General features: G+C 40.5%; 1 protein-coding gene across 1 annotated transcript in view; it reads right to left on the bottom strand.

The window, feature by feature from the left end:
* The window catches only part of LRRC8C (leucine rich repeat containing 8 VRAC subunit C), a 65,598-nt gene extending 41,242 nt beyond the window's left edge, over positions 1-24,356 (bottom strand). Inside the window, exons 1-5 of the mRNA XM_064455782.1 lie at positions 24,158-24,356; positions 8,151-8,205; positions 6,735-6,834; positions 3,885-6,046; positions 2,586-2,851 (exon numbers count right to left, since the gene is read on the bottom strand). Of these exons, the coding sequence (XP_064311852.1) occupies positions 2,586-2,851; positions 3,885-6,020 (2,402 nt within the window). The 5' untranslated portion in view covers positions 6,021-6,046; positions 6,735-6,834; positions 8,151-8,205; positions 24,158-24,356. The remainder of the gene's footprint in view (positions 1-2,585; positions 2,852-3,884; positions 6,047-6,734; positions 6,835-8,150; positions 8,206-24,157) is intronic.
* Positions 24,357-27,641: the final 3,285 nt, after the last annotated feature.

The following is a 27,641-nucleotide window of genomic DNA, read 5'->3' as shown; positions in this document are numbered from 1 at the left end:
TGAAATATTAAGGTCATGGCTGAAGTGAATTCAAGAAATTCAGAGTTATATTTGTCTCCACCCTTAATTCTAAGCACTAGGATTGGGTTTCATGGTACAAAATGGATAACAAAGGCACACTGTGGTTTGAAAGCAAGGCTAGAGATTCTAGCCTTTAAGCTTTCTGACTTTTGTCTGGGTGTCTTATAAACACTCAAACTTGCAGTGAAAAAATCCAACCCTCTTGAGGCAGTGCAGAGTGAAAAAATAAAGTTTGCAATAAAATGCAACCCATTTAACCTATAAAAGAGTACTTATATTCTTACGCATTTCTTCGTGTTTCCTCAAGTGCTCTGAGGTTACACATTTTAGAAAAAGTACCTTTCTCCAAGTTATTTCTGTTATTTCACTCTGACAGAACTAGGATAACATGCACATATGAGATCATTGCTTGCCTCCATCAGTTTTGTTGGTTATGGAAAAGGGCAGATGCACTGCTAAAAAGGTGAAGCTAGATACTTATTTAACTTTTTCAGCACAGCTTTACAATATTGAAAAAAAGCTTTAAAAATGCTTGCTTAATCTTTTAAAAATTACTAGACTGCAAGTCTTGTGTGTCAATTTGTGGCATGAAGTGTTCTTCAATGTTAAGTTCTAAAGTCCTGACCTATTGCAATTATTAACAGAACTCTTGCCACAGGGGTGCAAATCAATGCACTCTGGTTTAATCACACCTACCACAGCTAGCTCTGTTTGTGAACCATGTCAACGCCTATGGAACTATTATACAACTGAAAATTAGAGTTTGGAAGAGCTATATATGGACACTATGAAAGACCGTTCCAGCAGCACTGGTCTGCACATAAACACAACTAATCAGTTTACACTAAACATTTCTAGAATTACATAAAAAGTAATATTAGTCTTACCACATTTTGGTTCCCTGAGAAAAGTGGTCTAACTACAAAGGTCTTTGGAATGCCATCAGTACAGTGAATAAACATGCACCTCTTGCACTGCTACTGCAGTGCATCTCCTGCTTCCATGTTGATCAGACTTGGTTTGGGCATTTTCATTCAAAATAAACCTTACGCTCCACAAAACTGGCACTGGAATGGGAGCAAGAGATGACTAAAAGTAGTCTAGTACTAAAACTGGTCTATCTGTGATGACTTGTTATTACAAACTGGAATGCATAGTTAGCACACCTGATGAACACGAAGTCATTAAAAGCACAGTTTACCTCATCTGTTTAACCCATGACTGAGATTGTATCATATTGAAGCTTTCAAAAACCAAAGTTTTCAAGTATGTTTTTGGAGAGCATGCTCTTTTTTTTTCCCCAGGGGCATAACTTACATTTTGGTGTACATCATAAACATCGTGAGAGTTGAGACTTCAAATACAATAAAACAGCGCACAGCAGAAGAATGAAGTCAGGAGCCATTTTATTTCCATCCAGTTCTGCAAGTATTAAGGATGGCATAAGAGCTCATCCCACCACTATAATTTATGAAATTATTACATCCCTAGAAGAGGCAAAGCTTATAATGCTTCCTGTTTTTCCCTCCCAAGTGCGTATAAGCTATGTGATTATTTGGTTTGTTTTAACTGTGTCTTTCTGTCCCTAACACAACCTCCCTCATCCTTTCCCCAGCCACCAAAATACTGTAATTAGGTGTGGAGAAGAAGCACTGAGGCAGTCAGTAATGGTAAGTTTAATATTTTTAACAGCAACATATGCCACACTAACACCTGGGATGCTCACAACATACAGAAGACAACTTTGCAACTCTATCGTGTTCTGTTTGCCATCATTATCTGTGAAGGCCAGTACTGTAAGATTTGTTGTCTAGTACATGCACATGACAATTACTCCAGATTCTTCCATTTCCCAATTCTAGGCAACAGTTCATTTTGTATTTACTGTTTTTAAGACAAAACACTGAAAATGCTTTCAGCTATTGTTGTCCAACTGGTTTTAACATCAAGATTCAAACGGCATCTTCCACAATTATAGAATTAATGCTCAGTACTTGTCAAAAGCTTTAAATTAAGGTATGTTGAAAAATGACTTTCAGTATACCCCATGCAATTGAACTTCTCAAGTAGTTTAAAACTTTAAACTCTTAATTTAACGTATTCTAAGTTAGTGAAGAATTCATATTTAGAAACTAATTCCAGACAGTTCTTAGACCTCATATGGCAGGAGATGAAACTGTTTAAGATTATCACTATCAACAGAAAAAATAGCCCTAAGAAAAAAAGTATATACACTCTCACTATAGCCAGGCAATCAACTCTTCCATTTCAATACTATCATAAACATTTAATTGAATCATTTCAACCAGTAGAACCCAACCAACAATTTGTATTTCAGATTTTTCAAACATATGATTACCTGTAAAAGGCTGCATTTTTTGTTTGAATTTAAATTAATTTCTCCTTTCCAATGCAATCAACTCAGTTCAAAGCATTTAAGTTTAAGACTGATTTGTAAACTGTTATCGCTCCTCCACTTCTCTCCAACTATACAGATCTTTAGAGAGATACTAAGCAAAAGGCTTATAGAGTGCAGTGATGCAGTTTTATTTTAAACTTAGCACTTATCTGAGCATGTCTGCAAACGCTCTCTTACGCGAGGTGGAAGCGTTTTTAACAACCTTTCTTCTACAATTAGACTATTCCGCTTTAAGAACTGACATTCTTCCAGTTCAGCAGGAAGTGATTCAAGATAGTTTCCAATGAGCTCTAATTGAACAAGATTCGGCAGCTGACCCACACAAGGGGACAAATTCATCAGACTGTTATTTCCCAGAAGAAGAAATTGCAGCTTTTTGCACTGAAATAATCCATCGGGCAGCATTTCAATCTAGAAAAAGGAAAGGAAAGAACAAAAATAATTTACATTAGAAGTTGTTAGCCTACATGCAGCTGCGTGTTTTGACATTTCCCAGTTTTATTTTAGGGTAGAAAAACCCTCTTAGTTTATGGAAGGATAAGGAAAGGGAAGATTGTAATGCTTCTATCATTTTGCAATAAAGCACTTGACAGCGCTACAATGGTTTTATGTGCCTGTTTTGTTACGAAGATGCTTAGCTACTGGCAGAAGTCAAGATAAGCGTGGCAGAGGAGTACACACATGTGCGCGTGTGCAGAAGGGCATACAAATGTGCACACGTGCGGGTGGCAGGGGAGATAAATAGGCTACTATCTCCTAAGAATCGCTTAATGAAGAACAAACAGATTGTGGAGAGACACAAGCAGGTCCTGTGTTGTAAAGCCCGTACAAGCAGTTATCTGTGCGGTACAGTAGTAACTTAGTCCTGGTCCATACTACTGACATATAACATCCAAAACCAACCTCATCAGTAAGAACAATTACAAACCTCAAAAGAAGTCTTAAGTCACAAGCCTGGACCCCACATTAACGAGCCAGACAGGTTAGCCCTGCTGATGAGGTTACCAGCTATAATTATTTCCCTCTTCCCAGACCGCTGAGCTGCTCATCAACTAGTCGTTGATTCACTACAGCTTTCAGTTTGATATTTTAAGGTAAAAATTTAACACTGTTCACATCCATCGAAATACTACATAGGACAGACAGCTGCAGGGAAAGGGAAGATACATTTCTGCCACCGTCCTAACCTATATTATCTCTGGATCAGAGCCCTTAAACTGCTATAGACCAGAGTAATAGTCAGTATTATGCAAGCTTTGATGACACCAAAGTTTTAGTAATTAAACAAGCATCACCCCTTTTTTCAGCTTTACTGGGTTTACTTTAATCATGAACACCACAAAAGCATTTTGAACCAGCGGCTGTTCCAGAATAAACAGTAGGTTAAGTCAATAATGGATTTTCTTTTTTTTTTTTTTAAGTAGTAATTCAAGGTTCTACTTACATGGTTTTTTGTCAAAGCCAAGTACTGCAGGTTGGTCAGAAAACAGATTTCTTCAGGGATGGAGGTTAGCTTGTTATAGCTAAGATCCAAATAGTGTAATTTTTTACAAAGAAATAGCTGCAATGGAACATTTTTAATATTGTTATAATTTAGATACAATTGTTCCAGGTTTAATAATGCACCAATCTGCACTGGGATATATGAAATACTGTTGTGCCACAATTTTAAGCAAGAAAGGTTCTTAAGATGTTGAAAACTAATTATTTCTTCCACTGTTCTGAGATTATTTTCTTTTAAGTCAATTTCATGCAAATTGTTTAGGGTGAAAATGGAATGGGGAATGCGCTCGAGATCACAGCAGATTAATTCCAAGGTTCTCAGGTTTACCAGCTTCTTCAGGTTGTTCAGCACTATCAGTTTGTTTCCCTCATTGTTGATAGACAAGTGTTGTAAAGAAGGCAGAAGATCTGTAACCACTTGAGGTATACGGGAAAGGTTGTTTTTCAAGTGAATTGATCTCAGGTTTTTTAGCCCCTGAAAGCTTTCGTTGTATATGGAGTTGTGATGATCTAGCATGAAATATCCTGTTAAGCACAATTCTTGTAGGTTTTGTAGATGAAAGACCCAAAACGGAATTCTTCCCATCTCACTAGATTTCAGGCGCAATGTTTTCAGATTTTCTTCTAAAAAACTAACTGCAGGATAATCCATAGTTAGTGACGAATGATAAACATTCAGTTCTTTGAGATTGACTAGCTGGGTCACAGCTGAAGGAAGTTTGGCTTCAGGAATAAGTTCCAGGCTTAGGACTTCTATTTCTGTCAGTTCAAAGACACTGTCTGGAAGACCATTTAACATGAAAAGGTGAAGTTCAATCTTGTCTTGGGAATTTCTTACTAGTTTATTTTTCAGTTTTTCCACTGACCATTCATTGTTAAGGTTTATCTGTTTCAGTTTGTTTTCACTCAGATCAGACAGGAATATTGAGAATCGCTGGGAATAGAGAGGATCGTACTGATCTGCCAAGTGGAGAATAAATGCAAAGTCATTCTTTACATCAGGTATATCACTGTAATTACTTTTCTCTCTCAATTTCTCGAAAGAATATTGCTTAAGTGAACTTCTTAACATCCACCACAAACTGTAAGTACAAGTTAAGCCATAGAAGATCACTAAAACCACATAAAATGAAGCCAAAACTTTAAAAATTTCTGCGAGCGAATAAACACACTGGTACCTTTTGTAGCCTGTAAAGGCTTGAACATTAACCACACAGTCGATTTCAAGTGTAATAAATGATAAATAGTAGGGGACATAAATTATTATTATCACAAATACAATGACTTTCACTATAATCTGCTTCATATACACTGTATATATGACATCCTTCTCTTCAACGTGCACTCTGAATTTCTTCACTTTTTCAAATATAGCTTTAGCTTGTTCCCCTTCTTTTTTGTCAAGAACACTTGAGGAATTTTCTCTTCCAGTTGTTTCCAAGCCAGGCTGTGAATATGGCAGGGACTGTCTGCTGGCCCGTATGTCTACTGAACTCCCAGGTGATGAAATCACTGCTTTTGATTTGGCTATTGGCAACTTCCTCACAGACTGCTCGGCAACTGTTTCTGAGAGGGCACGCGTTGTCCATGGAGAATCAAAACACTTCTGAAGAATGGCTACGAAGTGCTCAAGCCTGGAACTTGTACTAGGATAGTACAGCCAGAAATTACTGCAAGCTGCAAAAATAAAGGTATGCAGAAGCACTAGGTATGGAAAAAATTTGGCAAACCAGTGAAGCTGTCTCTCGTAACACACAGCATCAATATAGGAATACTGCTGCCGATGAAGATCATTCTGGATTTTAAGCGGGATGATTATCTGTGGTGTAGAGCTAGCCGACACGTTAAGGTTGGCTTTAACTAAATCCCAAGGCACAGCACAATGATTGTCAAATTCTAGCTTGCAAGGAAGACAACACAATACTCTGGTTTGAGTAAGCTGGAGAGCCCCAGCGAGCACAGCAACTAGCAGCATTATCATGGTGAGGTAATACCAGAAGACATCCCACCATGGTTTTAGTATGTGGTAGGATGACTGGGCATCTGCTAAGTATTTGAGTTCTGTTAGCGTGATCATGACTTTCACCTGTGAGAGAACAGCAGCTGGTAGAAGAAAAAAGAAAAGACATCCTTAGAGAATCATTAAAAACAATTTATCCCACCATTAAACACTTGAAGCTTATTACTGTTTTCACAGTTTTAAGTATGTGTAACTTTTGGCCTAGCATTCAGAGCATAGCAAATGGATCCAAGAACTCCTGGCACCTAACCCCAGCCATCATCACATTTATTTTAAGAAAAGTTACTTGGAATGCAAAAATTTAAATAAAGAGTGAAGCTAGCATCAGAGATTAGGAGAAAGTATATTTTGACCAAACATTTAGGTACCGTTCAAGTAGAAACAGCAACTGGGTATAAGCTAAAAAGTGTCTGGTATATTACTAGCAGTCCTTCACCACTGTTCTAAGCTTACATAAATGAGAAATCACTTTTGCTATGAAGAATTCCAAAATCAAAGCACTATATTAACATGATGGCTCTTGTAATTCAGAATTTTCTACTAGATTAAATCATTCCACCCAATTAAAGAATAAAGAATACACAAAAATTCTACAGAGAGCAGTTTTGCATTACATATTCTTATAGATAATTCCCCATCTTCTCCCATCAAGAGAATTAAGCATACTAACAGAATGAAAGTGAAGCTAACACAACTTATAGATGACAATATTAGACAACAACAAAAATGGCACACTTAACCCCCAGCAGCATAGATTTGATTCATACTTACTTTACTAAATAAAGAGAATGAAATACACAGCACTGCTCAGTCAGGAGGTCTACATCTCTTAAAATTCCTTGGACATGCCATCTTTACATTTGTCTTCATTCTGGGTGGAGAAAACATCAAATATACTTTATTTTTAATGGCTTAATCTAAATAAAGGGCAAACATGTCAGCTTTCATTAGAACTGCTGCCTTCCTGCAGACATCAGGCTCCATTGAGCTCTGCATTGCTACAGCTGCATGAAATGGAACAGAACATACTCAGACATGATCATGTAGAATGTGAAGTCAAACTTTTGCACAGTCACATCAACACAAAAAACAGGAAACCGCCTACAGCTAGTCCCATTTCAACTGGGAAGTAATTTTTTTTTGCCAAATAACTTTGTGAAAATAAGATACGGAACACTCCAGACTCCAAGAAGTAGAATTCAGTCATAATTTTGATACACCAGGGTTTGGCAGAAAGGCAAGTTTCTCAGGCAGTGTCCCATATTTTAATTTTACAAATTAATAAAGCATCCAGCAGCAATGGCAATACTACAGACACTACTAGCTTTGGAGAAAACTTGCTATAATGTTTGTTAAGCAGTACAGATACAAAGAATCATTTAGGTTAGAAAAGACCTTTAAGATCATCAAAGACCAACCACTAACCCAGCACTGCCAAGCCCACCCCTACACCATGCCCCTGAGCACCACAGCTACACATCTTTTAAATACCCCCAGGGATGGTGACTCCACCACCTCTCTGGGCAGCCTGTTCCAGTGCCTGACCACTCTTGCAGTAAAGAAGTTTCTCCTAATAGCTAATCTAAACCTCCCCTGAAGCAACTGGAAGCCATTTGCTTTCATCAATCACTAGTGACTTGGGAGAAGAGACCAACCCCCACCTCACTACAACCTCCTTTCAGGCAGTTGCAGAGCAATAAGGTCTCCCCTCAGCCTCCTCTTCTCCAGGCTAAACACCCCCAGCTCCCTCAGCCATTCCTCATAAGACTCATGGCTCCAGACCCTTCCCCAGCTCCATTGCCCTTCTCTGGACACGCTCCAGCACCTCAATGTCCTTCTTGTCCTGAGGGGCCCAAAACTGAACCCAGGATTTGAGGTGTGGCCTCACCAGTGCCGAGTACAGGGGCACCATCCCTGCCCTGCTGGCCACACTATTGCTGATACAAGCCCAGTGCTATTGGCCTTCTTGGCCACCTCGGCACACTGCTGGCTCATGTTCATAATATACTGGTGCTGGACATTTCAATTCCAAACAGAGCTGACAAGCTGTTATAGAAAGAAACAACAGATGAACTAAGGTAGAACCTTATTCTTACTCCACATTCACATTTGAAGGGAGAATAGGCAAAAATAAGTTAACCCTTCTTGCACTGACAAGGCTACTCTGAATAGAATGGAGAAACTTACCAGGCCCACTCAAGGGAAAGCAGCTGAAGAAGGACGGGACAGTTACAACACACTCCTGGAGAGAAAACAAATTGTCATCAGATCATGAAATATTTGGACTCCAGTAACCATAAACATTAGAACAGCAGCTCATTACTCCTTCCACAGGAGCTTTAAAGATCCAACATTTAATGAGCAAAAGATCTAACTAGTTCTTGATCTAGTTAAAATAATTTAAGATGCCACGCCCATCAAATTATTTACTTGGTCACCATCTGAAAGTTGCTTTTCCTAAAGTAGAGATAAAGTAATGGCCTTTGTCATTGTCCCCTTTCTAAGCACTAAAAGCCATTTCAGCTCAACAGTTTTCGCATTTACATAAACTTGCTAGTCCTGTAGGTGAGATGTCCTAACCATAACTAAGAAATAGCAATTCCTTCAATCACTCCAGCTCAACTTGCAAAAAGCTATATCTGTAAATACCTTTAAAATTATTTATTTTGGTGTAATTCTTTGCAGTTTGAATATAAATTTGTAGGTGTAAAAGCACAAAAAGGTACTAAACCCATCTAAACTAAGGCTTTCATTCTGCTAAGCATCTCTGGATCATGTCTCGCCTCAAGCCAAACATGCTTGATTTGAATGTAGACAGAAAAAGTCAGAAGTATTTCTTTCATTTCCAGCCTAGAATTAAAACCAGTCAATTCTTCTCACTTGAACTCTGTTACAGAAATGAAAGACTTGGGACCCCGATGAAGTTTAGAACACGCTTAGAGATATATACGTTGAATGATTCAACAAAGTACGAGCAAAAGGTATAAAATGCATACCTTTAACAATGAAAAACATTTGAAAAGTCAAAAAGATCTCTGAATTGGCTAAGAGTTTAAAATAGTGTGAAAGGTCTAATTAGCATGAGGATGGGAGCAATTCTTTTCCTGACAAACGCATAAACCTCTCCAAGGACATGGGCAGATCCCAACATTTTAAGAAGACGTTTTATTAACTAAAGGCTTATTAGAGAAAGTTACAAGAAACAAATTTAATAATGCACGTATGTGCTTTGCATTTTTGCACAAAGAACACCCCTCTCCTGGAAACAGACCTATTTTGGTTAATAAGCAAGGCTCTTGTTGAATAACATGGACAGAACTCAGAGCACAATAAAACAGTTAACATTGAAAGTGTTTTCTCTAAAAGTTACAGAAAGAAAAACCAGAAAACGGAGCTTAAGCCCATTCTATTAAAACCATGTTGGTATACTTGAGAATGTGCATAACACAATACACCTTCTTCAATCAAGGCCATAATGCTCAAACAAGGAGTTTGTTTGTATACAGATTGAGAACTCAAAGCGAGACTGACCCAGGTAATTTTGTAAGGTCTGTTTCTATAAAATGCTTTCTTTGTCACCCCCTGTCTTGAACTGGAAAGCTGTTAGTTTCAATCACATATCCCAGAAAAAAGGCTACATTCTTGCTGCGGTTTTAGAACAGTTTCTAGCAGAAAGCGAGTGTCACAATATTAAGTATTTAAATACTTGAACTCTGGTTGTGCTAATGACTACTTTTTGAAACCTTCCAATGAAGCATGTGTATTCATTACAATTCTATGTATATGAAATAAAGCTTCCTATCAAGGAAGCACACAGTATATCCAAGTGTAATATAAACACGTGAATTATTAATTATAGTTTTGCTAAAGACATTTTGCTTTCAAATCCCATCTGTATGCCAAGAGTGACTGATCAAATGGAATAATGCTGAACTGTAATGGGTTTGAAATCTCACGTCCAGCAGCTTTCAACCCATATCAAAGCCATAAAAGCTTTTCAAAAGCGGCCTAATTCAATTGGCAATCTTCCTGAGAAGATGAGAGACAGAAGTTTAGCCCCAGGCTAAGTGATGACTTCAGGAGAGTTACCCCAGACCAGTACTGGGATATAGGAGAGAAAAATAAAGTAATAAAGATCACTAATATCCAGGCAATTTTTAGTCACTTCAAGACCTATAAATCTGATCAATAGAAACGTATCCAGAATAAAAAGCTATCATTCTGAAACATTATCTATAAGCATCAGACACCACCCCCCACCCCTGCTATCCTCTGCTGCCAAAAGGTTACTTAACATTGCAATACTCTGTCATTTGGTCACTGCTTACATAATTTTAGGCACATGTAGTTAGGGATGGCTCTGCAGCAAAGTAAGTGCCCTGCTTGTCCTCCCCAGAGGATAATAGGCTACAAGAAGCCTACCTGACAGGAGGCTTTGTTTTATTTTTAAGGCTACACTGGTTTTCTTGATTGTTTAAAGTATTCAGCCAGTGTTTCCAACACACTAAGTTAATCAAAACAGATTTATACAACTAAAGCATCTTGGGCAGGTATTCCAGTGGCCCCTTCTACCGTGCTTCTCTTCCCCCCCCCCACCGAGAAACACAGCCTTCACGTTTTCAGCCAATCTCCTTCGATTCAGCTGTTATTCCAACAGCATGGTGGGCTTCTCAGCTGAGATAAGGACATGCTGACATACTAAGTAAATGTGTCTGTTTTATCAATTTTCTGTCAAATGTGATTCCTGAACTACAGTACCAACTTAGCTCCTAGCTAGTTTAAATGTATCACTTTTTCTTCCAAAGTTTTGGATGCAAAATTAAGTTCAATAGTAAGCTCAATGTGCAACGGTTGGGTATAGGTAGTTCTGAGACTCTCCTATGGGATCCCTAGTACCTGCTTATGGTCTCACATGCACAGCCTGAAGCTCCACTGACAAAAAGACCTCATGAATATTCCCAAAGGTGGAAGAAAGTAACAAACTTCACCCCCCCCAAAGAGTCATCACACAAAACACCTTTCCTGGCTAAAGCTTCCCCTTCTGTTGGCATGCTACCGTTTCTTTTTTCAGGTGTCCCCTAAATGACAAAAAGCCAGGTACTACAAGAGTTCTGGGGCAGGTCTGACTCTGTGAAGAACAATACTGTCATACATACTCTTAGCAGATGCGTTCACATGACTGCCTTTCCCTTTAAGCCTCCTATTGACAAGTACTAGACTGCTCCATTCAACCACTACATTTGATATAGGGTCTTTCAGAATCTGTAGTTTGACCGCATGTGTGCGCGTGCAGATTCAGTTGTGGGATCTTTTCAAGGGGGACTGTATTTTTGGATCTGTATTCCACTGAATGCAGAACAACACACAAACAAGATTAGAGAAAGCTTCTTTCCAGTTCCTTCTGAAGAAGGTCACAAGCGATAATTAAACATGTATAAGCGATTATCCTTTTGTATTTAAAATAAGCCCGAAGACATTCCCACACTCCGCAATAATCAGCTTGTTCCTCAGGCACAGGATGTTCAAGACTACATGAACATTGTTACAAGTTTTCCATATCAACCTTTCAAACAATCAAAGACCTAAAGTCCTTCCAAACATTCAAAGACCATAATTACAACTACAGACAATCTCAGCCATCTGTGCCTGGATTAACTAGAGGCCTTGCCTTTCTTAAGCACTCCTGCTCTAAAGACGATACTGCTGAACGTAAGATGTGGAACATTAACAGCAAAGTCTTACACTGTTAAAGAAGCAGTCCTCCCTCTCTGGAGAGGGTTGCTTACGTAAGACAATGTAGCCCAATAATTTCTGGGGGAAAATAATTTGTAAATGTATTTTTAGTTTAAAATTTAGTAAGTTAGGCTACATTTACATTTTTACTTTACATGGGTTACTCTTCTCTGCTAGTGCTTCAGAGTTAACTGCACAGCACATAAGCTGAAAAAAGCCTTGCAAGATTAAGCAGCTACTGCCCAGCTCTACCACTACCATACCTTCAGCCAGCTCAGAAAAATAAAGTACAACGCGGCAAGTGTGTTTTAAAGTTTCCTCAACTATTCAAAAGCTTGAGCATTCCTAGGTTCAACATAAAAGGCCTTAAAATCGGTGAAAAACACATTTTAAAGGCAGCTGCACCTAAACTCAGAATACCCATCTTTATTTTTCATTACTTCTGTTCTCTGATACACATAATGCAAGAGAAATACTTTACCTTGCAGTTTAATCTGAAGAGAAAATAAGCTTTACTCCAATTTGATTTGCTTTACAGGTATAAGACTTACTCTTGAAACCTGACTGTGCAGGATTAGATATGCTACATTTTGCATTTCCAACCTATGTTGGCAGCATTCCAGAAAAGACCATTGTCTTCCTTGAGTCATGTTAACTTATCACTAAATGCCATCAATATAGAAGTATTAAGCCTTTTCTCTATTCAAGGAAGGCCAGTAAAGAATTAAACTTTGGTAGTAAAATATGTCACTGGTCAAACACTCACTAGGGAAGTGGATCATCTTCAAACATGCTGGTTGCACAGGTGGTTAAATTATATACCTGTAGGCCACATGATAATGAATCCCATCAGCGAGGTCTGCCCAAGCGCATGAAGTTACTTTAGCCTAATTCTCATTTGAGGACAGGAGAGAAACCAAGTCACCTATTTTGAGGATTAAAGTCTAATGAAGTCGTATTACAAGATACATCTTTAAAAGGTATGTTAAATGTGCTTTTTATTTCTTACTGGTCTATCATGGAGAGCAGTTTAAAATACAAATTTATATTCAGACATACATAATTTGACTGGTAAAAGCACTTTCTCCAACCCTCTTCTCAAGTGCAAGGTGATAAGGATTGTTTTACCTAAAACAGAAGGTCACAACCTATGCTCCTAGAAAAGCCTGTACTAGCAAGAAAAATACTCAGTTTAAACCCAAGTTGAAGACCAAACAGAAGGTAGATGAGACAAGCAGTTTACGCAAAAAAACCACTGCAAAACAAAATGAAGACGACCTGATAAGTAGGTACAAACCTAGGTTTCTGAACAAGACTGCAGGCAAGCAAGCTAATGGTAAAAAACCGAAAGTAAAATGAAAGGTGGACCAGCATTGTTTTGCACATGCGACTGATCTCTTTGAAAGCAAGCTGGCTGCATTCTGAGCAAATACCACTTCATTCACAGCCATGGTTGTCTTTAAGATCTCTTCCAAACCAAGCAGAATCCAGACTGAATAAAATCTGAACATTTCTAGTAAGCAATAGTTTGTACACCTTTAGTGTTCCAGCATTGTTAACAAACTCAGACATGCATTTAAAAAAATAAGTTAAGGTTATATCAGGTGATAATAGAAGTATGACAGAGGACTTCAACTACACAGACAAGTATTACAGTGCTGTGGCCTCCTCTTTCCTTGAGGACACATTAAGATAAACCTGCAGCCAAGCTATAGTAGCATTGCCAGACCATGGGTTTATTTTCAGCTCATGTTCTCATCCCTTTAATTCTTTGTAACTACAAATATAAATATGTTAACTTAAACGTAAGATATATATTAGCATGTAAAATAGTGCCTACAATAAATATCGAAACAAGCACCTGTTTAGAAGAGAGTGATTTGTGTTGGTTGTACAAAGAATCCAAAGAGTAAATACACTTGGAAACATATTTTATTTCACCCTAATATTTAACTAATAATTTAACTTATTTAATTTGTATTCTCACTGTAAACTCTAGCACTCTTTAGAAAGCAGATTTTTAAAAAATATGCTCCATTAATTTACATTTCTTCAAACAGTTGTACATTTAACTTTCTACTTTAAAAAGGAAATTATAAATATAAAAAGGCTGCTAAAACTCCACATTGGTACTACCCACTAAAAAATAGCTCTGCTACCACGAGTCTGCTTGGCAATTCCTAAAGAAACATAGCAAAACCCACTAACAGATAATAAGAAATGGAGGGAGTTCCATAAGGCTTTTAAAAAAGACAAGAATGTAACAAACTGTAGTAGTTCTGACTGGAAGACCACTCTGAGGTGTTCGCAATCCGCTCTAGCTAGTTAGCAGGCCCAGGCCTGTGCTGTGCAGATCTCTTGGCCATGGGATAAATTTAGCCAGCTCATAACAGGAGTCTGCAGGCAGCTCCCACTTGGTGCCAGCGATTACACCACCTGCATGTCCTTGTCTTTATCAAGACACAGAGCAAGAAGTCCTTCCATGAACATCTCTCCTGACTGACAGTAGAAATGATGCACGGAGTTGTTTTCTTGTAAGAAAATTCTATAATAGCTTGGATGATCAAAATGAGGCAACCTTTTCTACAGGCAGGGTCTGAACGGTGTGCTGCACAGGGACTGAAGGCTCATTTGATGCTGCACAACTGTTCCCAGCTTCTAAAGGGACATAAGATTATATATACTATTCTCTTTATAGTGTCAAATCCAATAAAAAGCATTTAAAATGATACTGCACAGAGCCTGAATACCTTTCTTATTGAGATCATCATGGACCAGCACCTCTTGGTGCAAAATGCAAACTATGTAGATTGTCTTCTAGAAGGTCACTTCTGAAATCCCCATGAAGTAAAAACAGGGCCCCAGAAAAACTGAAACAAAGAACAAGTCCCAGATATCTGTTATCTGGCACCATACAGCCTAATCAGTCCTCATTCATTTTCAACAAAGACATTAGTATTTAGGGAGAAGCACCATCTTCTCTCAGCTTCCTCTCCCCTTTACTTGAAAGTGTTATGGGGCCAAGAAAACAAAAACTTCAGCGTTGAATAAAACGTCGGAGAGGAGTATGCATTCCTACTACTTCTAAAGTACCTATACCCTTCTAAGAGGCCAAAGAATTGTATTTTTAAGCTTGGCTTCAGACATAAGGAAGTATATAATTTAATGCAGCAGAAAGTCAGCTCATGCTAAGTCTCAAAAATGGGACACATGTACAAAAGCAGAATCAGCATTCAAGCAGTACGAGAGACTTTTTAACAAATCAGTTGGAAGCCAAGCGCATTCAAAGCTCCTCATAGACAAACCTACCTTTTTTAATGAAATGCTAATGGATTTGTGAAATAGGATCGAAAGCGCACTGATATACCGGACTACATTGCCCACAGCAATGTACTCAAATCATCAACATTACCCCAGAGTGGCTCATGCTATCACAGACCCAACAAACATACAATCATGAACTTCATATACATTTAAAGAAACAAACAAGTCCAGTTAAAAAACCATTATTTTTTTTCCTTTCAAAAAATGCGGTGCTCAAGTTATAGAAGTAAAAATGAAACAGAGCTTGCCAGACCAAGCAGGTACTTTGCTAAAGTAAATGGTTTTCTAAGGAAACTGAGTGTAAGAGGTTGAATTTATGTTACAGAAAATAACTTGCAGAGTGACTCCATATTATATCAGCTGAGACAAAGCTGGTAATTTCACAAAAATGACACACAATTCACAGAAAAGGAGACAGGTCACAGGCCATGCTGATCAAAGTAAAGGTAGACTAGATAAAAATAAGATTTAACACTTACAGGGATTGCAGCAATAGGAACGTGTAAAAATGTCCAAGTGTGCAAACAACAGGGTTTTTTTGCTCTAACTTCCAAGTCATTTGTTGGAAGCAACCAAAAGAGCAAAAACTCTAGCAACCTAGACTAATCCTTTGTAGGAGGAACGTGCCACCAATGCTGCAGCCCTAAGAGCAGCAAAGGCTGTCCTCCACTAATACCCAAGAAAATATTTGTAGCAGACAGGGGTACCATCCCTGTACAAGCCTAATCTGGATGCCCAAAGAGCATTATCATCCCATTTAGAAAAAGCCAACAAAACCAAAATCAGAACTGCAATACTAACAATGCTCAGAGGAATGGTGACTCTTAAAGTAGACCAAAGGAAGCAGGCTTTCTAGCATAAGAAAAAGAGGAATGAGAATATACTGGGGGTGGAGAAGAGGGGAGAGAACAGCATGGGAAATGCATCTGCCTTCTCAGGATGGAAGAACCTAGTCCATCTCTGCTCAGCTAATGCTTATTCAAACCAGTGTGGGAGGAGACAACTCTCTGAAGAGATGACGGCAGGCATGCTGTGCCGTCAAACATTCCAGCCCAAACGTGTGTGGAAGGTATCAGGGAAGTGGTACAGCTTACACTCTCAAATGATACCTAAAAGAACAGGCCTCCTTTGTTGTTCCCCATCAGGTTTTAAAATCAGTATGGCAAGGCTGAAGGCAGAAATAGTACACCCATACTACAAACAGTCCTTAATTCCAAGTTCCAAAGAAATCTTAGAGCAAGTTTGGGCATGAAGTATGAGAAGTCTCCTTGGTTCTTCACCCGTTCTTTCCTAAGCAAGGAAGATTACACCAAAAGCAATCTCAAAAGGTCCAGACTGCGACTGATATCTATGTCTTGCTCTCTTCTATAGCTCTCCCAGAAGCAGTCTTACACAACAGTACATCAAGTCCTTCATCCCAGTACTAACATAGCTAAAACAGCCAGACACCTTCGAACTGCATGAAATCAGATTTTCAAGCTCACTTGAAACATCTTTTTATTCTTGTAACAACATTCTTGGGTCTTTCTTATGCTGAGAAATAGGAATACATCACCATAAGACAATGGTATCAGCAGCATCCCTCCAGCATTCTAAAGGAAGTCTCAATGGTATCCATGTAACCCTGCATACCAAGATAAGTACTACAATAGAAAACTAATTTTAATCTCCTTAGTTTCCAGAAGCCAGACAGATACTCACTATGTCCATTCATTGTGCTGCTATGCTCAGGACATCAGAAAGCAAAGCTGAGAAAGATAACACTGGAGAATCTTCACAGTTTAAATACTACAAGGTTTCTTTACTAGCAGTTTCTTTAATTACAGCATACCTTGTTATCTTCAGTCTTCAAGAGCAGTAAAAGTACAAACAAGCCAGCAGTGTAAAACAGTTAAACAAAAGACCACCCTTCCTTGGGAAGAGGCAGGGAATTGCTCACACATGGCTCCTCCATTTTCAGTGTACTTTTCAATAAAGTCATGAATGCCCAGAGACCCTTGAAATAGCCAATTCCTGCAGTCTCACTGGAAACAAGCCAGAAATAAGAAAATATTCTCAAGAAGGAAAAGTCTTGGAGTATATCCACATACCTCAACTAGCTCTGAATTAATTTCTCAAGTACCCCGAGGACTGCTGTTGTGACAGCAGAACAGAGTGGACTACAAGTCCTACTTAAGTAGTCCAGTAAGTATTTGGGTCAGTTTTGTCATCCACAGGATACCGTGCTGCTATAACTAGGCTACCAGCATAATTCGTTATATGGTAAAGTAATACCATACATACTGATGTATTAACTAAAGCATGTTCATATTCTGATTTGATACTTCTAGATAATGGTCTTATAAGGAATTCAACAGCACTGCATTTCACAGAATCACAGAAGGTAGGGGTTGGAAGGCACCTCTGGAGATCACCTCATCCAACACCCCTGCTGGAGCAGTTTCATGCAGAGCAGGGTGCACAACAACTGCGTCCACATGGGGACTTGAATGTCTCCAGGGAAGGGACCCCACAGCCTCTCTGGGCAGCCCGTGCCCCTGCTCTGGCACCCGCACAGGAAAGGAGTTTTTCCTCATGTTTATCTGGAACTTCCTGTGTTCCAACTTGTGCCCATCGCCCCTTGGCCTGTCGTTGGGCGCTATTGAAAAGAATCTAGTCCCGTCATCCTGACACCCTCCCTTTAGATATTTATAAGTATTTATGAAATCCCCTCTCAGTCTTCTCTTCTCCAGGCTAAACAACCCCAAGTCTTTCAGCCTTTCTTCACAAGGGAGATGCTCCAGGCCCCTGATCATCTTGGCAGCTCTCTCTGGACTTGCTCAAGCGGCTCCCTGTCCTTGAACTGGGGGGCCCACAACTGGACGCAGCACTCCAGATGTGGTCTCACTAGGGCAGACTACAGGGGGAGGATAACCTCTTGACCTGCAGGCCACTATCCTTTTTATTTAGACAAAAATATAAGGGGCCAACATTCTTCATACCATAGGAAGTCCTGCTAGTTTTGCAGAGAGCAGAGTACTGAAATTAGGTGGGTTTGGATACTCAGAACCTCTATTCTGCATTTTTTTCCTAGCTCAAATGCTGCTTCCCAATACAATAACCATACTCAACCCAGTTAACAGAGACTTTTACCTCTGACTAGCTGAACAGCTCTATGCAAGTAATTTTATTTTTCTTTCTGCCTCATAATCCTCAACTGTAAGTTCATGGTAATGCTTCTCCCATTCTTCATGAAGTACTTATATGAGGAATATCACACAGTAATAACACTTAACTTCTGACTAGGTAATCAGAGAGGTAATCATTATCACTTTTCCTAATAAATGTCAGTGTTCGCCTTTGCCTGATTTCAGAAATATAAATTTGTATTTATACTCCTTATTCTAGCTAGAATTGTTTTGATGTTTCTAAAATATGAACAGTTGTCTCACACTATAAGTTAAAATTCCAACATTTGGCCTCAAAAGGAAACTGATGTTTTGTCAATATTTATAGACTGCGAAGACCAGTGCCCTATCAGAATACCAGATGTTGATAATAAACAGAAGCATCAAGTGAGGTCACAAATCAAAAATATATACCAAATACATTGTCTCTGCAAGATAATTATCACCACGCACAAATACAGCTACAAAATTTAAGAACAGTCACAAAAACAGTGTTTTGGTTTTAAGTTTTCCTGACACTGCATAAGTTTCATGAAGAACTTTCCAGAAAGGAATATTATTACTTCCACAGAGAAGAATTTAACTGCATCTAGGAAAATGTAATTATCAGGGCAGCAATACAGAAACACATCTTATTTCAGTCTATTAGTTCTGACATTGGAAAGCCGATTCAGATTTTCAGCAGTGGCTCATATCCCTTTTCAGAAGCAGCAGCTTCTCATCTTGTTTAATAGGAAAGACAGTCACTCTTGGAAGCCAGCCTGACAAATCGAAACACTTGATTCTAGTTGTTTGGTCTAAATGTCCAATATAAAATAATAAGAATAGATAAGTTTTTCAATGTACATCTGGTTCAAACTCAGGCACTCTTTTTGTAAGCAAACTGTCCTATCTTTTTAAGGGATCTCTCCAAAGTAAAAAAAGAAAAACTTGTGAAACTCTGCAGTTAAATACAAACTCACCTGAAATGGAAATGGAATAGGTTTTACTAACCCTCTGGCAGTGAGCATGCTGTCCACACAAACACCTCAATCTCTTAAGTACCTTCCTGTTGTTATTACTCCACATTACATATTTATTAATTGGACAAAGCACCCAGCTACATCTTCTTTTCTTTTAATAAAATGAAAGGACTGAAGGACAAATTTCATATTGCCTAAACACAACTCTGCAGTTTGAGAGCTGGACGTGTATGCATGCGATCAGGAGAGCTAAAAGCGGCGTTATGCTTATCAGAAGCATCTCCTAGAACAATGCTAAGTTTCAGAAGCTTGTACAAGTGAATGCTATAGTAAACCTACAGTAATCCTGCTTTGTTTCCTGAATACAAAGTTAGCTAAGCACCTGTGTTCATGCTTTATATTTCCATCAAGCCTGAGTATGCTGTGCAACATAGCCTTCTACTGCACAAAATTTCCTTTTTGAGCAGGCTGAAGAGACCTAACAACTGGCAAGTTTTTTCAGACTGCAGTATGACAAGAAATACACTTTTTGGTATGAAGCCAAGTTTAATAACTTCAAAAACGAGAGTCAAGGTTTTATCATCACCTGAATCAATTAAGAACTTTGAAGTAAAAACTTCCAGCCCCATATTTGTAAGAAACTGAACAACATCTTGAAGCAAAGCAGACACTACTTTTAACAACCCCGGTTCAGTAAAGCACTTGAGTATTGATATATTCTGTCTCACTTCAATTAAGCAATGTTTTGGTTCTCTCCTAACTTTAAGTCCATGTCATTGCAAAGTTAGTATTTAAACAACGTTAACGTTTAATAAAAAGTGTTTACTTAGAAAACAGTTTTCCTGTACTGCAAAGGCACTGGCAAAGTAATAATCATTTTCACACTTCCATTGGCATGGCTTGGAAGCAAGTTTGTCTTGTTAATAATTTAAACACAGCCCAGAAACAGTTTTTAGTTAAAACTTTTCAAATGGCCTCCGTTCTTCAAATATTTTGGATTACACAATAAATGCACATCAAGATTTTGCTTTCATTCAGATAGAAAATTACTTTAAAGGGTAAATACTTTAGCATTAGAGTCTAAACTTGCAGTTCTTAAATTCCAGCTCAGTAGACTTTTTTCTTTGCATGCAGATGAACTTTAGCTACCAGAAAATATCTGAATAAACATTTGACAGCCTGAACTACTCACAGAATACCAGTACTTCCCCCAGAGACCTAAGGCAAAATGTCTGGGAAGCCAGGGGTTACATTTCCTGGGGTTTTAAGCAAGAGCTTTAAAATCAATGTCACTTTAATTAAGCCTGAGTAAACTACATGACAGTAGTTTTGCAGCTGCTGTGCCACAAAACTGAAACTTTGTTTCCACATTAAACTAAAACCACACTCAAACTAGTATCTCCCAAACAAACAGTGCTTACAATGTCTTAAGCCTACTAACAATTATCAGCAACAAAACCAGATAGTGTCACTACCACATTCTTTATTGGTCTCACTGGATCCCTTACAGGCATTTTTAATCCCTTCAGTTTCTCACAATTGACTAAATTTTCAATTTCAGCATAAGAAACCGCATTCCATATTACAGCATCAGAACACACTGAGAAGTTGAGCACTTTTGAGGGAAATGCACTCCCATAATTAAATTCAAGGTGTGTAGAGGCATTATTTTGAAACAGTATAGCACCAAGGAGAATTAAATTGAAGACAGTCCATTATGAGTTTTTTCCACAATTCCCTTCTGATTGTTTAAAAGACCCTGGAATCCTCCTGGGTGTACATCAGAGGAGGGAGTGCCAGCACTATACACCAAACCGCATTTGCAACAGCTTTCCGGAGAGCTGATCATCTGCCTTCCCTCCAGTGTACCACGCTGCTAAAAAGCATAGTCTTTTCATATCAGTAAGTTTAAATAATTGGGGAAACTGTTCATAAGTGCTGTGAAACTTTGTTTCAATGTTGAATTTCAATTTGATTTCACCTAGCTAGAAGTTAAATCCAGAACTAGTTTGCAGCACACTAGTGACTCTTGGGGAAAAGAGCCACCAAACCCAAGCATAGCTACAACAGAGTGAAGCCTGCTTACCAACTCTGGTACAGCTCTAACTGGAACATACACACAAGATAGTTCACACAAAGAAGCAGTTTAGTTATTAATAACTGCAGAGCACATGATTCATAACAAGCTTTCTGACATGACTGCCCACATGGTAGCGGTAGGGTTAATAAAATTTGGGCCACAGCCTCTCAGCTACATTTACCAGCTGCCACAAAGCACAGTTACAAGTTGGTGATGTGTGGCTCTGAACTCGCTCTGTGCATGACACAAACACCTATTAGACAAAGCATACCATAGCTTGGCACCAGTTAAGAAAAATAAAGCATATTATTTAATAGTTAATCATTAGCTAAATAAGCTTAAATTAGCTTATAAATTAGCTAAGTAGTTAATGATTAGTTAACAATTAATAATAGACGTGTTTCTAACCCAACATATAATCTATACCACTTAAACATTAAAATTACAGCATATTTTAATATTAGAATATTAATTCCACTTTACTTTCCTCGACCCTCTATGTGGCCACCCCTGGTGTCTGAACCAAATATCTTCATAACCACAGCACAGACCTCTAATGTATCTTTAAAAAGAGTAGCTGCAAGAGCAACTGGCAGAATAACACTATTTGCAAGACAACAGCTGAACAGCCATTACAAGAATGCCTACAGAGAGGGTAAATGCAGCCCACAGGTTAGTGCACACAATACAGGCAGCAGCATGAAACACCGAGATAGGCAACAGAGACACCAGTATAAACCACACCTTATCCCCTTAGTCACATAAAACATCCATTTCTAATCCTAGCCGAGTAGAGCTTCATGGCTTTAGCAGCAGGTATTGTAAGCTGCAGTAGTATTATCAGTGCCCCAGCCTCTTTCCCTACCTGTGGCATGTCAGGCAGAGCAGGCACAGCAGCAGCTAAAGGAACACAACACTTCCCCCTCCACCTCTGCTCCAGAAATCCATTATAAAAAATAGTTCTTTGGCAGTGAGATACTGCCCTACAAAGTTCATTTCACAACCCTGAAATACTTATGGATGTTTCTTTAGCATTGTTGGTCTAAAATTTACCCAACATGCTTTCATCAACTTCAAAAAGCAGCTATTGGTATCTTGCAAGAAACAAAAAGTGATTTTCTTTTTCTCCCTATTAGAATCCAATTTTCCTGAAAAAGGAAAAAAAAAAAAAAGACAGAGTCAGACCAGCAACTCTCAGTTCTCTCAAGATTGCAAGGGAACAAGCAGGTTAATACTGCAAATTTCTACAAGTTACAAGAAACCTACTGAAGTTGAAACTCGGTTACATGACACTGTCAAAATCAGTAAAATGTAAAAATATTTGCTAATATAAGCCAATAAAAAGAGTTTTACCTCTGTGCTAAACATTTTGTCATCTAGCTACAACAGAATGTTTTAAACACTGGGGAAAACCCTTACAAAAACTTGTACCCTATCCTAAATACCAGTTCTCTACTTCTGTCATTCTCCTTTCTGCTCTCATTTCACATCCCTTGCCCTGCCCAGCACCACAGAGACTGAAAAGAAGCACTACTTAGGGTAGCTCTTCTATTCCCCACACAGTCAGCTGAGTTACAGAGTAAAGAAAATGTGTGCAATATTCTTAGATGATACGTAATAAATTTTGAGTGATATACTGTAAGGCTTCAATACTTAAGCCTTATATACTTCCCCCTCCAAAAAAAAGGCTTAAAGAACTCAAACAAGATAGATCAACAAGCCCTGATCTGTTGCCCTCTCTGCTGTGAAGGGACACAAGGAACAATTCAGAGACATCAGGAAATAACTGATGCCTTACCTTATCACTTCAGCAAACAGACAAGGAAAGTGGAGAGTCAGCAGAACAGGTAGCTTAAATACTTGAAACTGCAAGTGACCACATAGCTCCCAGCTTATTCCGGCACCTCCTCAAAGGTATGGTTTCAAATGACCATGCTAGGTGCCAGTTCAAACACACTACACCTGATCAGTATAATTAATGACGATCTTCATATAAAATTAAGCTTTAGGGAAGTTGGCTTTAACTGCTCCTACAGAACTGGTAAATTGTAGCGCTCGCCACAGACAAATTGTTAACTGAAGCCAGGGAGCTGCCTCAGTTTCACCACAGAGCAGGCATGAAGTAAGCCTTACGTCACCAAAACAACTCAGCTAAGACGCGAACAAAAAGCTTCCACGCAAAAAAAACCCTCGCTGCAAGCTCGTTTTGTTGCTGGGGCTAAGAAACGCATGGGCAAGTCAGAGATAAAAACAACAACGAAGAGGAGGCTCCTGGTTTCCCAGGCGGTACCGTCAGGCCTCCACACGGCGTTTAAGCCTTCCCTCCCTTTCGGGGAGGTCAAGAGCTGGCACCCACCGCCCTCCCGGGGCTGCGGGCAGGTGCGGGGCCGGGGGAGGAGGGGCGGCTGCCGCCCGGCCCCGCTGAGCCCGGGGCGAAGGAAGAAAGCCCCAGGCGACCTGTAGCGCCCCGGGTCGCTTGAGGACACGCGGGTAAATACGTTTAACCGTTAAAAAAAATTAAAAAAATAATTAAAAAGCGGTTACGCAAATCAGAAAACGGTTTTCTTCCGAGCCCCGCCCGCAGGGGAGCGGGGCGGCCGCCAGGCCCCCGGGGCAGGCTCGGACTCGCCCGGCTGCCGGCGCCGCGGGGAGGCGGGCAGGTGAGCGGCCCCGCCGAGGTGAGGGCCGGCCGCCGCGCAGGCTCACCGGGCCGCCGGGCGGGCGCCCCTTCGGGCCGGCAGCCTCCTCCCCTCCCGCAGGTGGAGGGGAGCACCCCGTTCCCCTCAGGGAGGCAAGAAAACCGGGGGGAGACGGGAAGAACGACACCGGCGGCGAGGGAAAGCCCCACTCCGTTCTAACCCCCCCCCCCCCTTCCGCCCTTCCCGCCCGCGCCAGCGGAGCACCTGTCAGCGGCCGCCCCTCGCTTACCTGGCCGTGCCGCCTCCCCTCTCTCTCACAGGGCCCGGAGCCGGTGTGACCGGTCCGCCGCCACCACCGGCGTGACAGATAAATAGAGAGAGAGACTGACCGACCGACAGACCGCCCGCGCGCTCCGCTCCGCGAGGCAGCCGGTAGGGCAGCGCGAGGCACCGGCTCTAACCGGCACTTCTGGGATCCGGCCCCACCTCCCGCCCCGCCCCGCTTGTCACGTTACCAGTCGCAGCCGGCCAATGGGGACGCGACGGGCGGAAGCGCTGACAGGGGGCGGGGCGGGAGGCGGGTGGGGGGCTGGGGCGGACAAAAGCGCCGCGCGCCGCGCCCCGGCCACCCCGTCGCCCTCCCAGCCCCTTCGTCCTCTCAGCGCTCACCTGCCGGGGCACCGGCGCCCCTCAGGGGCGGTGTTTGAGCAAATGGAGCCCCCTGAAGGCGGGAGGAGGGAGAAGTGGGAGAGCAACCCCCGGCGGCGAATGAAAACCCAAAATGAGAGGCGGCGAGGCTCGCAAAAGGGGCGATTTAACCTGAGGGAGGGCGCGCGGTTCTCCGGGCACCGGAGGCCGCCTGCGGCTCTTCAGTGCCGGTAACAACATAAAGTTCACAAATACACGCAATGTTCTTAAAAAAATTAAATCAATCATAGATTTATCTGACTTCCCTACTTCCTCTTTCTCTAGCGGACAGTGCTCCAGATGTCCGAAAGGGCTGATTCTGCTCGGTAAACGCACGGAAGCCTGAAGGAAAATTTTGATTCTTACCTAGATTTCTGCGAATAAGTGGGACAAATGGGCTGTGCCTGCCTCCTTGCAGTCATAAAAACAGCTCGGTCTACTAAAATAATTTTCCTGCCATGTTTCCGTTCTTAGCAACTCCATTGCAAGGACCTATGCAAAATCCCATTTGCAATGTTGTTATACTCCTTACAGTTGCTCTGCTGTAATAATGGTTATTGTTTGTCCAGTCATCGGTCTCGTGGAAAAATGGCCTATTAACAAAACGTTGCTTTTCTTCCATAAACCACCAAAATTCTTTTCTTCACAGCTGTGCAAAATCCCCCTTCATTTAAACAGCACAGACACTAAATTTTGCAAAAATACTAATTTGCAAATTGTATTCAGTATGCATTTAGCTATTGTTAGTTTCAACTTAAAAGAGGCATTAAAATATAACATACCTCGTGCACTTGTTTTGAAACATGAGCAGTTGAGCCAGAAGTGAAACTAATTACAATGAAGAGCGAAGCTCGCTTTTTAATCCAAATGCATACAGATAATAATGCAAACATGTATGGTGTAAAAAAAATGCATGTTATTTTCACTAGTTTGCCATCATCTCGGTAGCAGAGAATGTATTTGTGTTTTAGGTCGATAGTTTCCACTTAGGGTGATGTACTTTGACAGTGATCTAACCTCAGAGAGGCCACTGGTGCCATCACAAAGATGACAGCAGCGTGGCGTTGTCGGCAGTTACTGCTCCAAGAGGGACTGGAAGGTTTGGTAACCAGCAGACAGCAGGCCAGCAGCCTTCCCGGGAGACCAATTCCCTTTTGCCTCCTGACCTGCCACCTCCTCCGCTGTCTGTATCTCGATTTCCATCATCAAGACAAATGTTCTGCTCTATTAGGGTTTCCCTGAGGAATGATTTCATCTGTTTCATCCATTTTACCTTAGTGCAACTGTTTCCCCTTTCTGAGAGCGAAATAAATAAAAAGTGCATCTTATTCTATAACCTTTTTTCCTACTCACCCAAAAATGAAAAGTCTATCTCCAGGAGCTGCCGCATTTTCTTTCTGTCAGCAATGGGCTAGGAAGGCAAATTAATGTTTAATTAGATTATAAACCCAAGAACTATTTGTGCTAAATTGTAAACCCAAGAAGTATATGTGCTAAAAATAAAAGCATTGAATTAAGTCGGAACACTGAATTTAGCAGTCATAAGGTTCCTAACCACCTGAGCAGAAGATTGCAGCCCGACTTTCTAGGTTTGGTTCTTGTTTACTCTGCTACTGCGTAGCTCCTGGGGAAACACAAGGGGAGCACTCAACTCATCAATCACACCCCACAAATCTCCAAGCGATGATATCTGAGCAAAGGGAATATTTTGCTAACCGCCTACTCAAAAACAATACCGGTTTAGCTGTGCGGCTCCCCAGCGTATACCCAGTGGATCAAGTTCATCTTTGGGGTTATCTTAGTGCAATTATTTTAGGATGAATTCCTTCCAGTCTTTTTCAAGCTACTTTATCTGGAGAATGTTCTTCAAGCTCTAACACCCTTTCTAATTGTTTGTCACAGCCATTTATGAGATACTGAAAAACAACAGCTTGACAATCCAGGGGAAGCTGGGTTTCATTTCACACATCATGCCATCCCCTGATCTTTTTTAACTTGATATTTAGGTGTTACAAAACCAGCTTTGAATCTCAAAAGAAGTAACAGTCTCCAATGTTATGCTCAGTGTGACTAACGGGTGTCCTGAGCATCTACTTCAACCCCTTCACTTGTACAGTTTTGGGAAACCTCATGTAGTTCAGAAAGGGAGAGCTTTACAGCACAGTCCTGCATATTTAAGAGGGTAATGTTCATAGTCGAAATTTCACTTTAAAATACTGAACGTTCTTTTTGATATCAGAGAGATGATATTATACCCGTCTTTTAACCCTCCAGTTGGAGGGTTGGAGTCACAGGAGCAACAGCATCTTGCCTGGCAATCGCTTTGGCAGCAGCTCTCTGAAGCTGAGCCAGCCCTTGGAATAAAGCACTCTGCGATGACTTGCCTTGTGATCACCAAGTGCATTTCTGTCCGTCTGTTTCTCCAGATCTCATCTTTGGATAGGAAAGGCTACAGCTCCATAGTTAGCTGAAGCATGAACCAGCAGATCATAACCCTTTAACAGCTAACGTGCCATGCTACCATTTATTCTCCTAAAGAGAATAAAAAACCATGTAAGCTTCATAGTTCTCCGTATAATTAAATTCCAGTCCCTGGCACATCCTGATTATTATCATGCTAGCTCTTTCGGGCGTTTGCTAAAGCTTCTTTGTCTCCTTTTGAGAATGTATAAATCACATGTTACGTACGCTCCAGATCATTGATTTCCTGGCGCAATAATGGGGCTCGCAGTTAACAAAAAAGGCTCTGGTTGCGGGGTGGGCATTTTAGAACAATACTTCCCTCTGCTGGATCTGTGGGCAGTCACAGCTCCGCCTGCGCTGGAGGGACCTGCCCAAATCCTCTGCCCCCACCTCAGGCAAGACCCCTGCTCCTTCCAGACGGCTTTGGACAGTAAGAAACTGGCAAAGGTCTTCTTAATTAATCAAATCAATATGATAACTGTAAAAGTCTAATCCCCAGCATCATCTGGACAGGAATATCAATTCCGTTTCTGCTTACGACAGGAGTATCTCAAAGCTGTAGATACTGCTAAAATTTGGAGTCTTAGGGCCTGCCTTTTCATATTTGCCCCAAAACCCTGACA

The sequence above is a fragment of the Phalacrocorax carbo genome, chromosome 6 (genome assembly GCF_963921805.1).
Source record: "Phalacrocorax carbo chromosome 6, bPhaCar2.1, whole genome shotgun sequence".
Lineage (NCBI taxonomy): Eukaryota > Metazoa > Chordata > Aves > Suliformes > Phalacrocoracidae > Phalacrocorax > Phalacrocorax carbo.
This window is presented reverse-complemented; position numbering and strand designations above follow the sequence as displayed.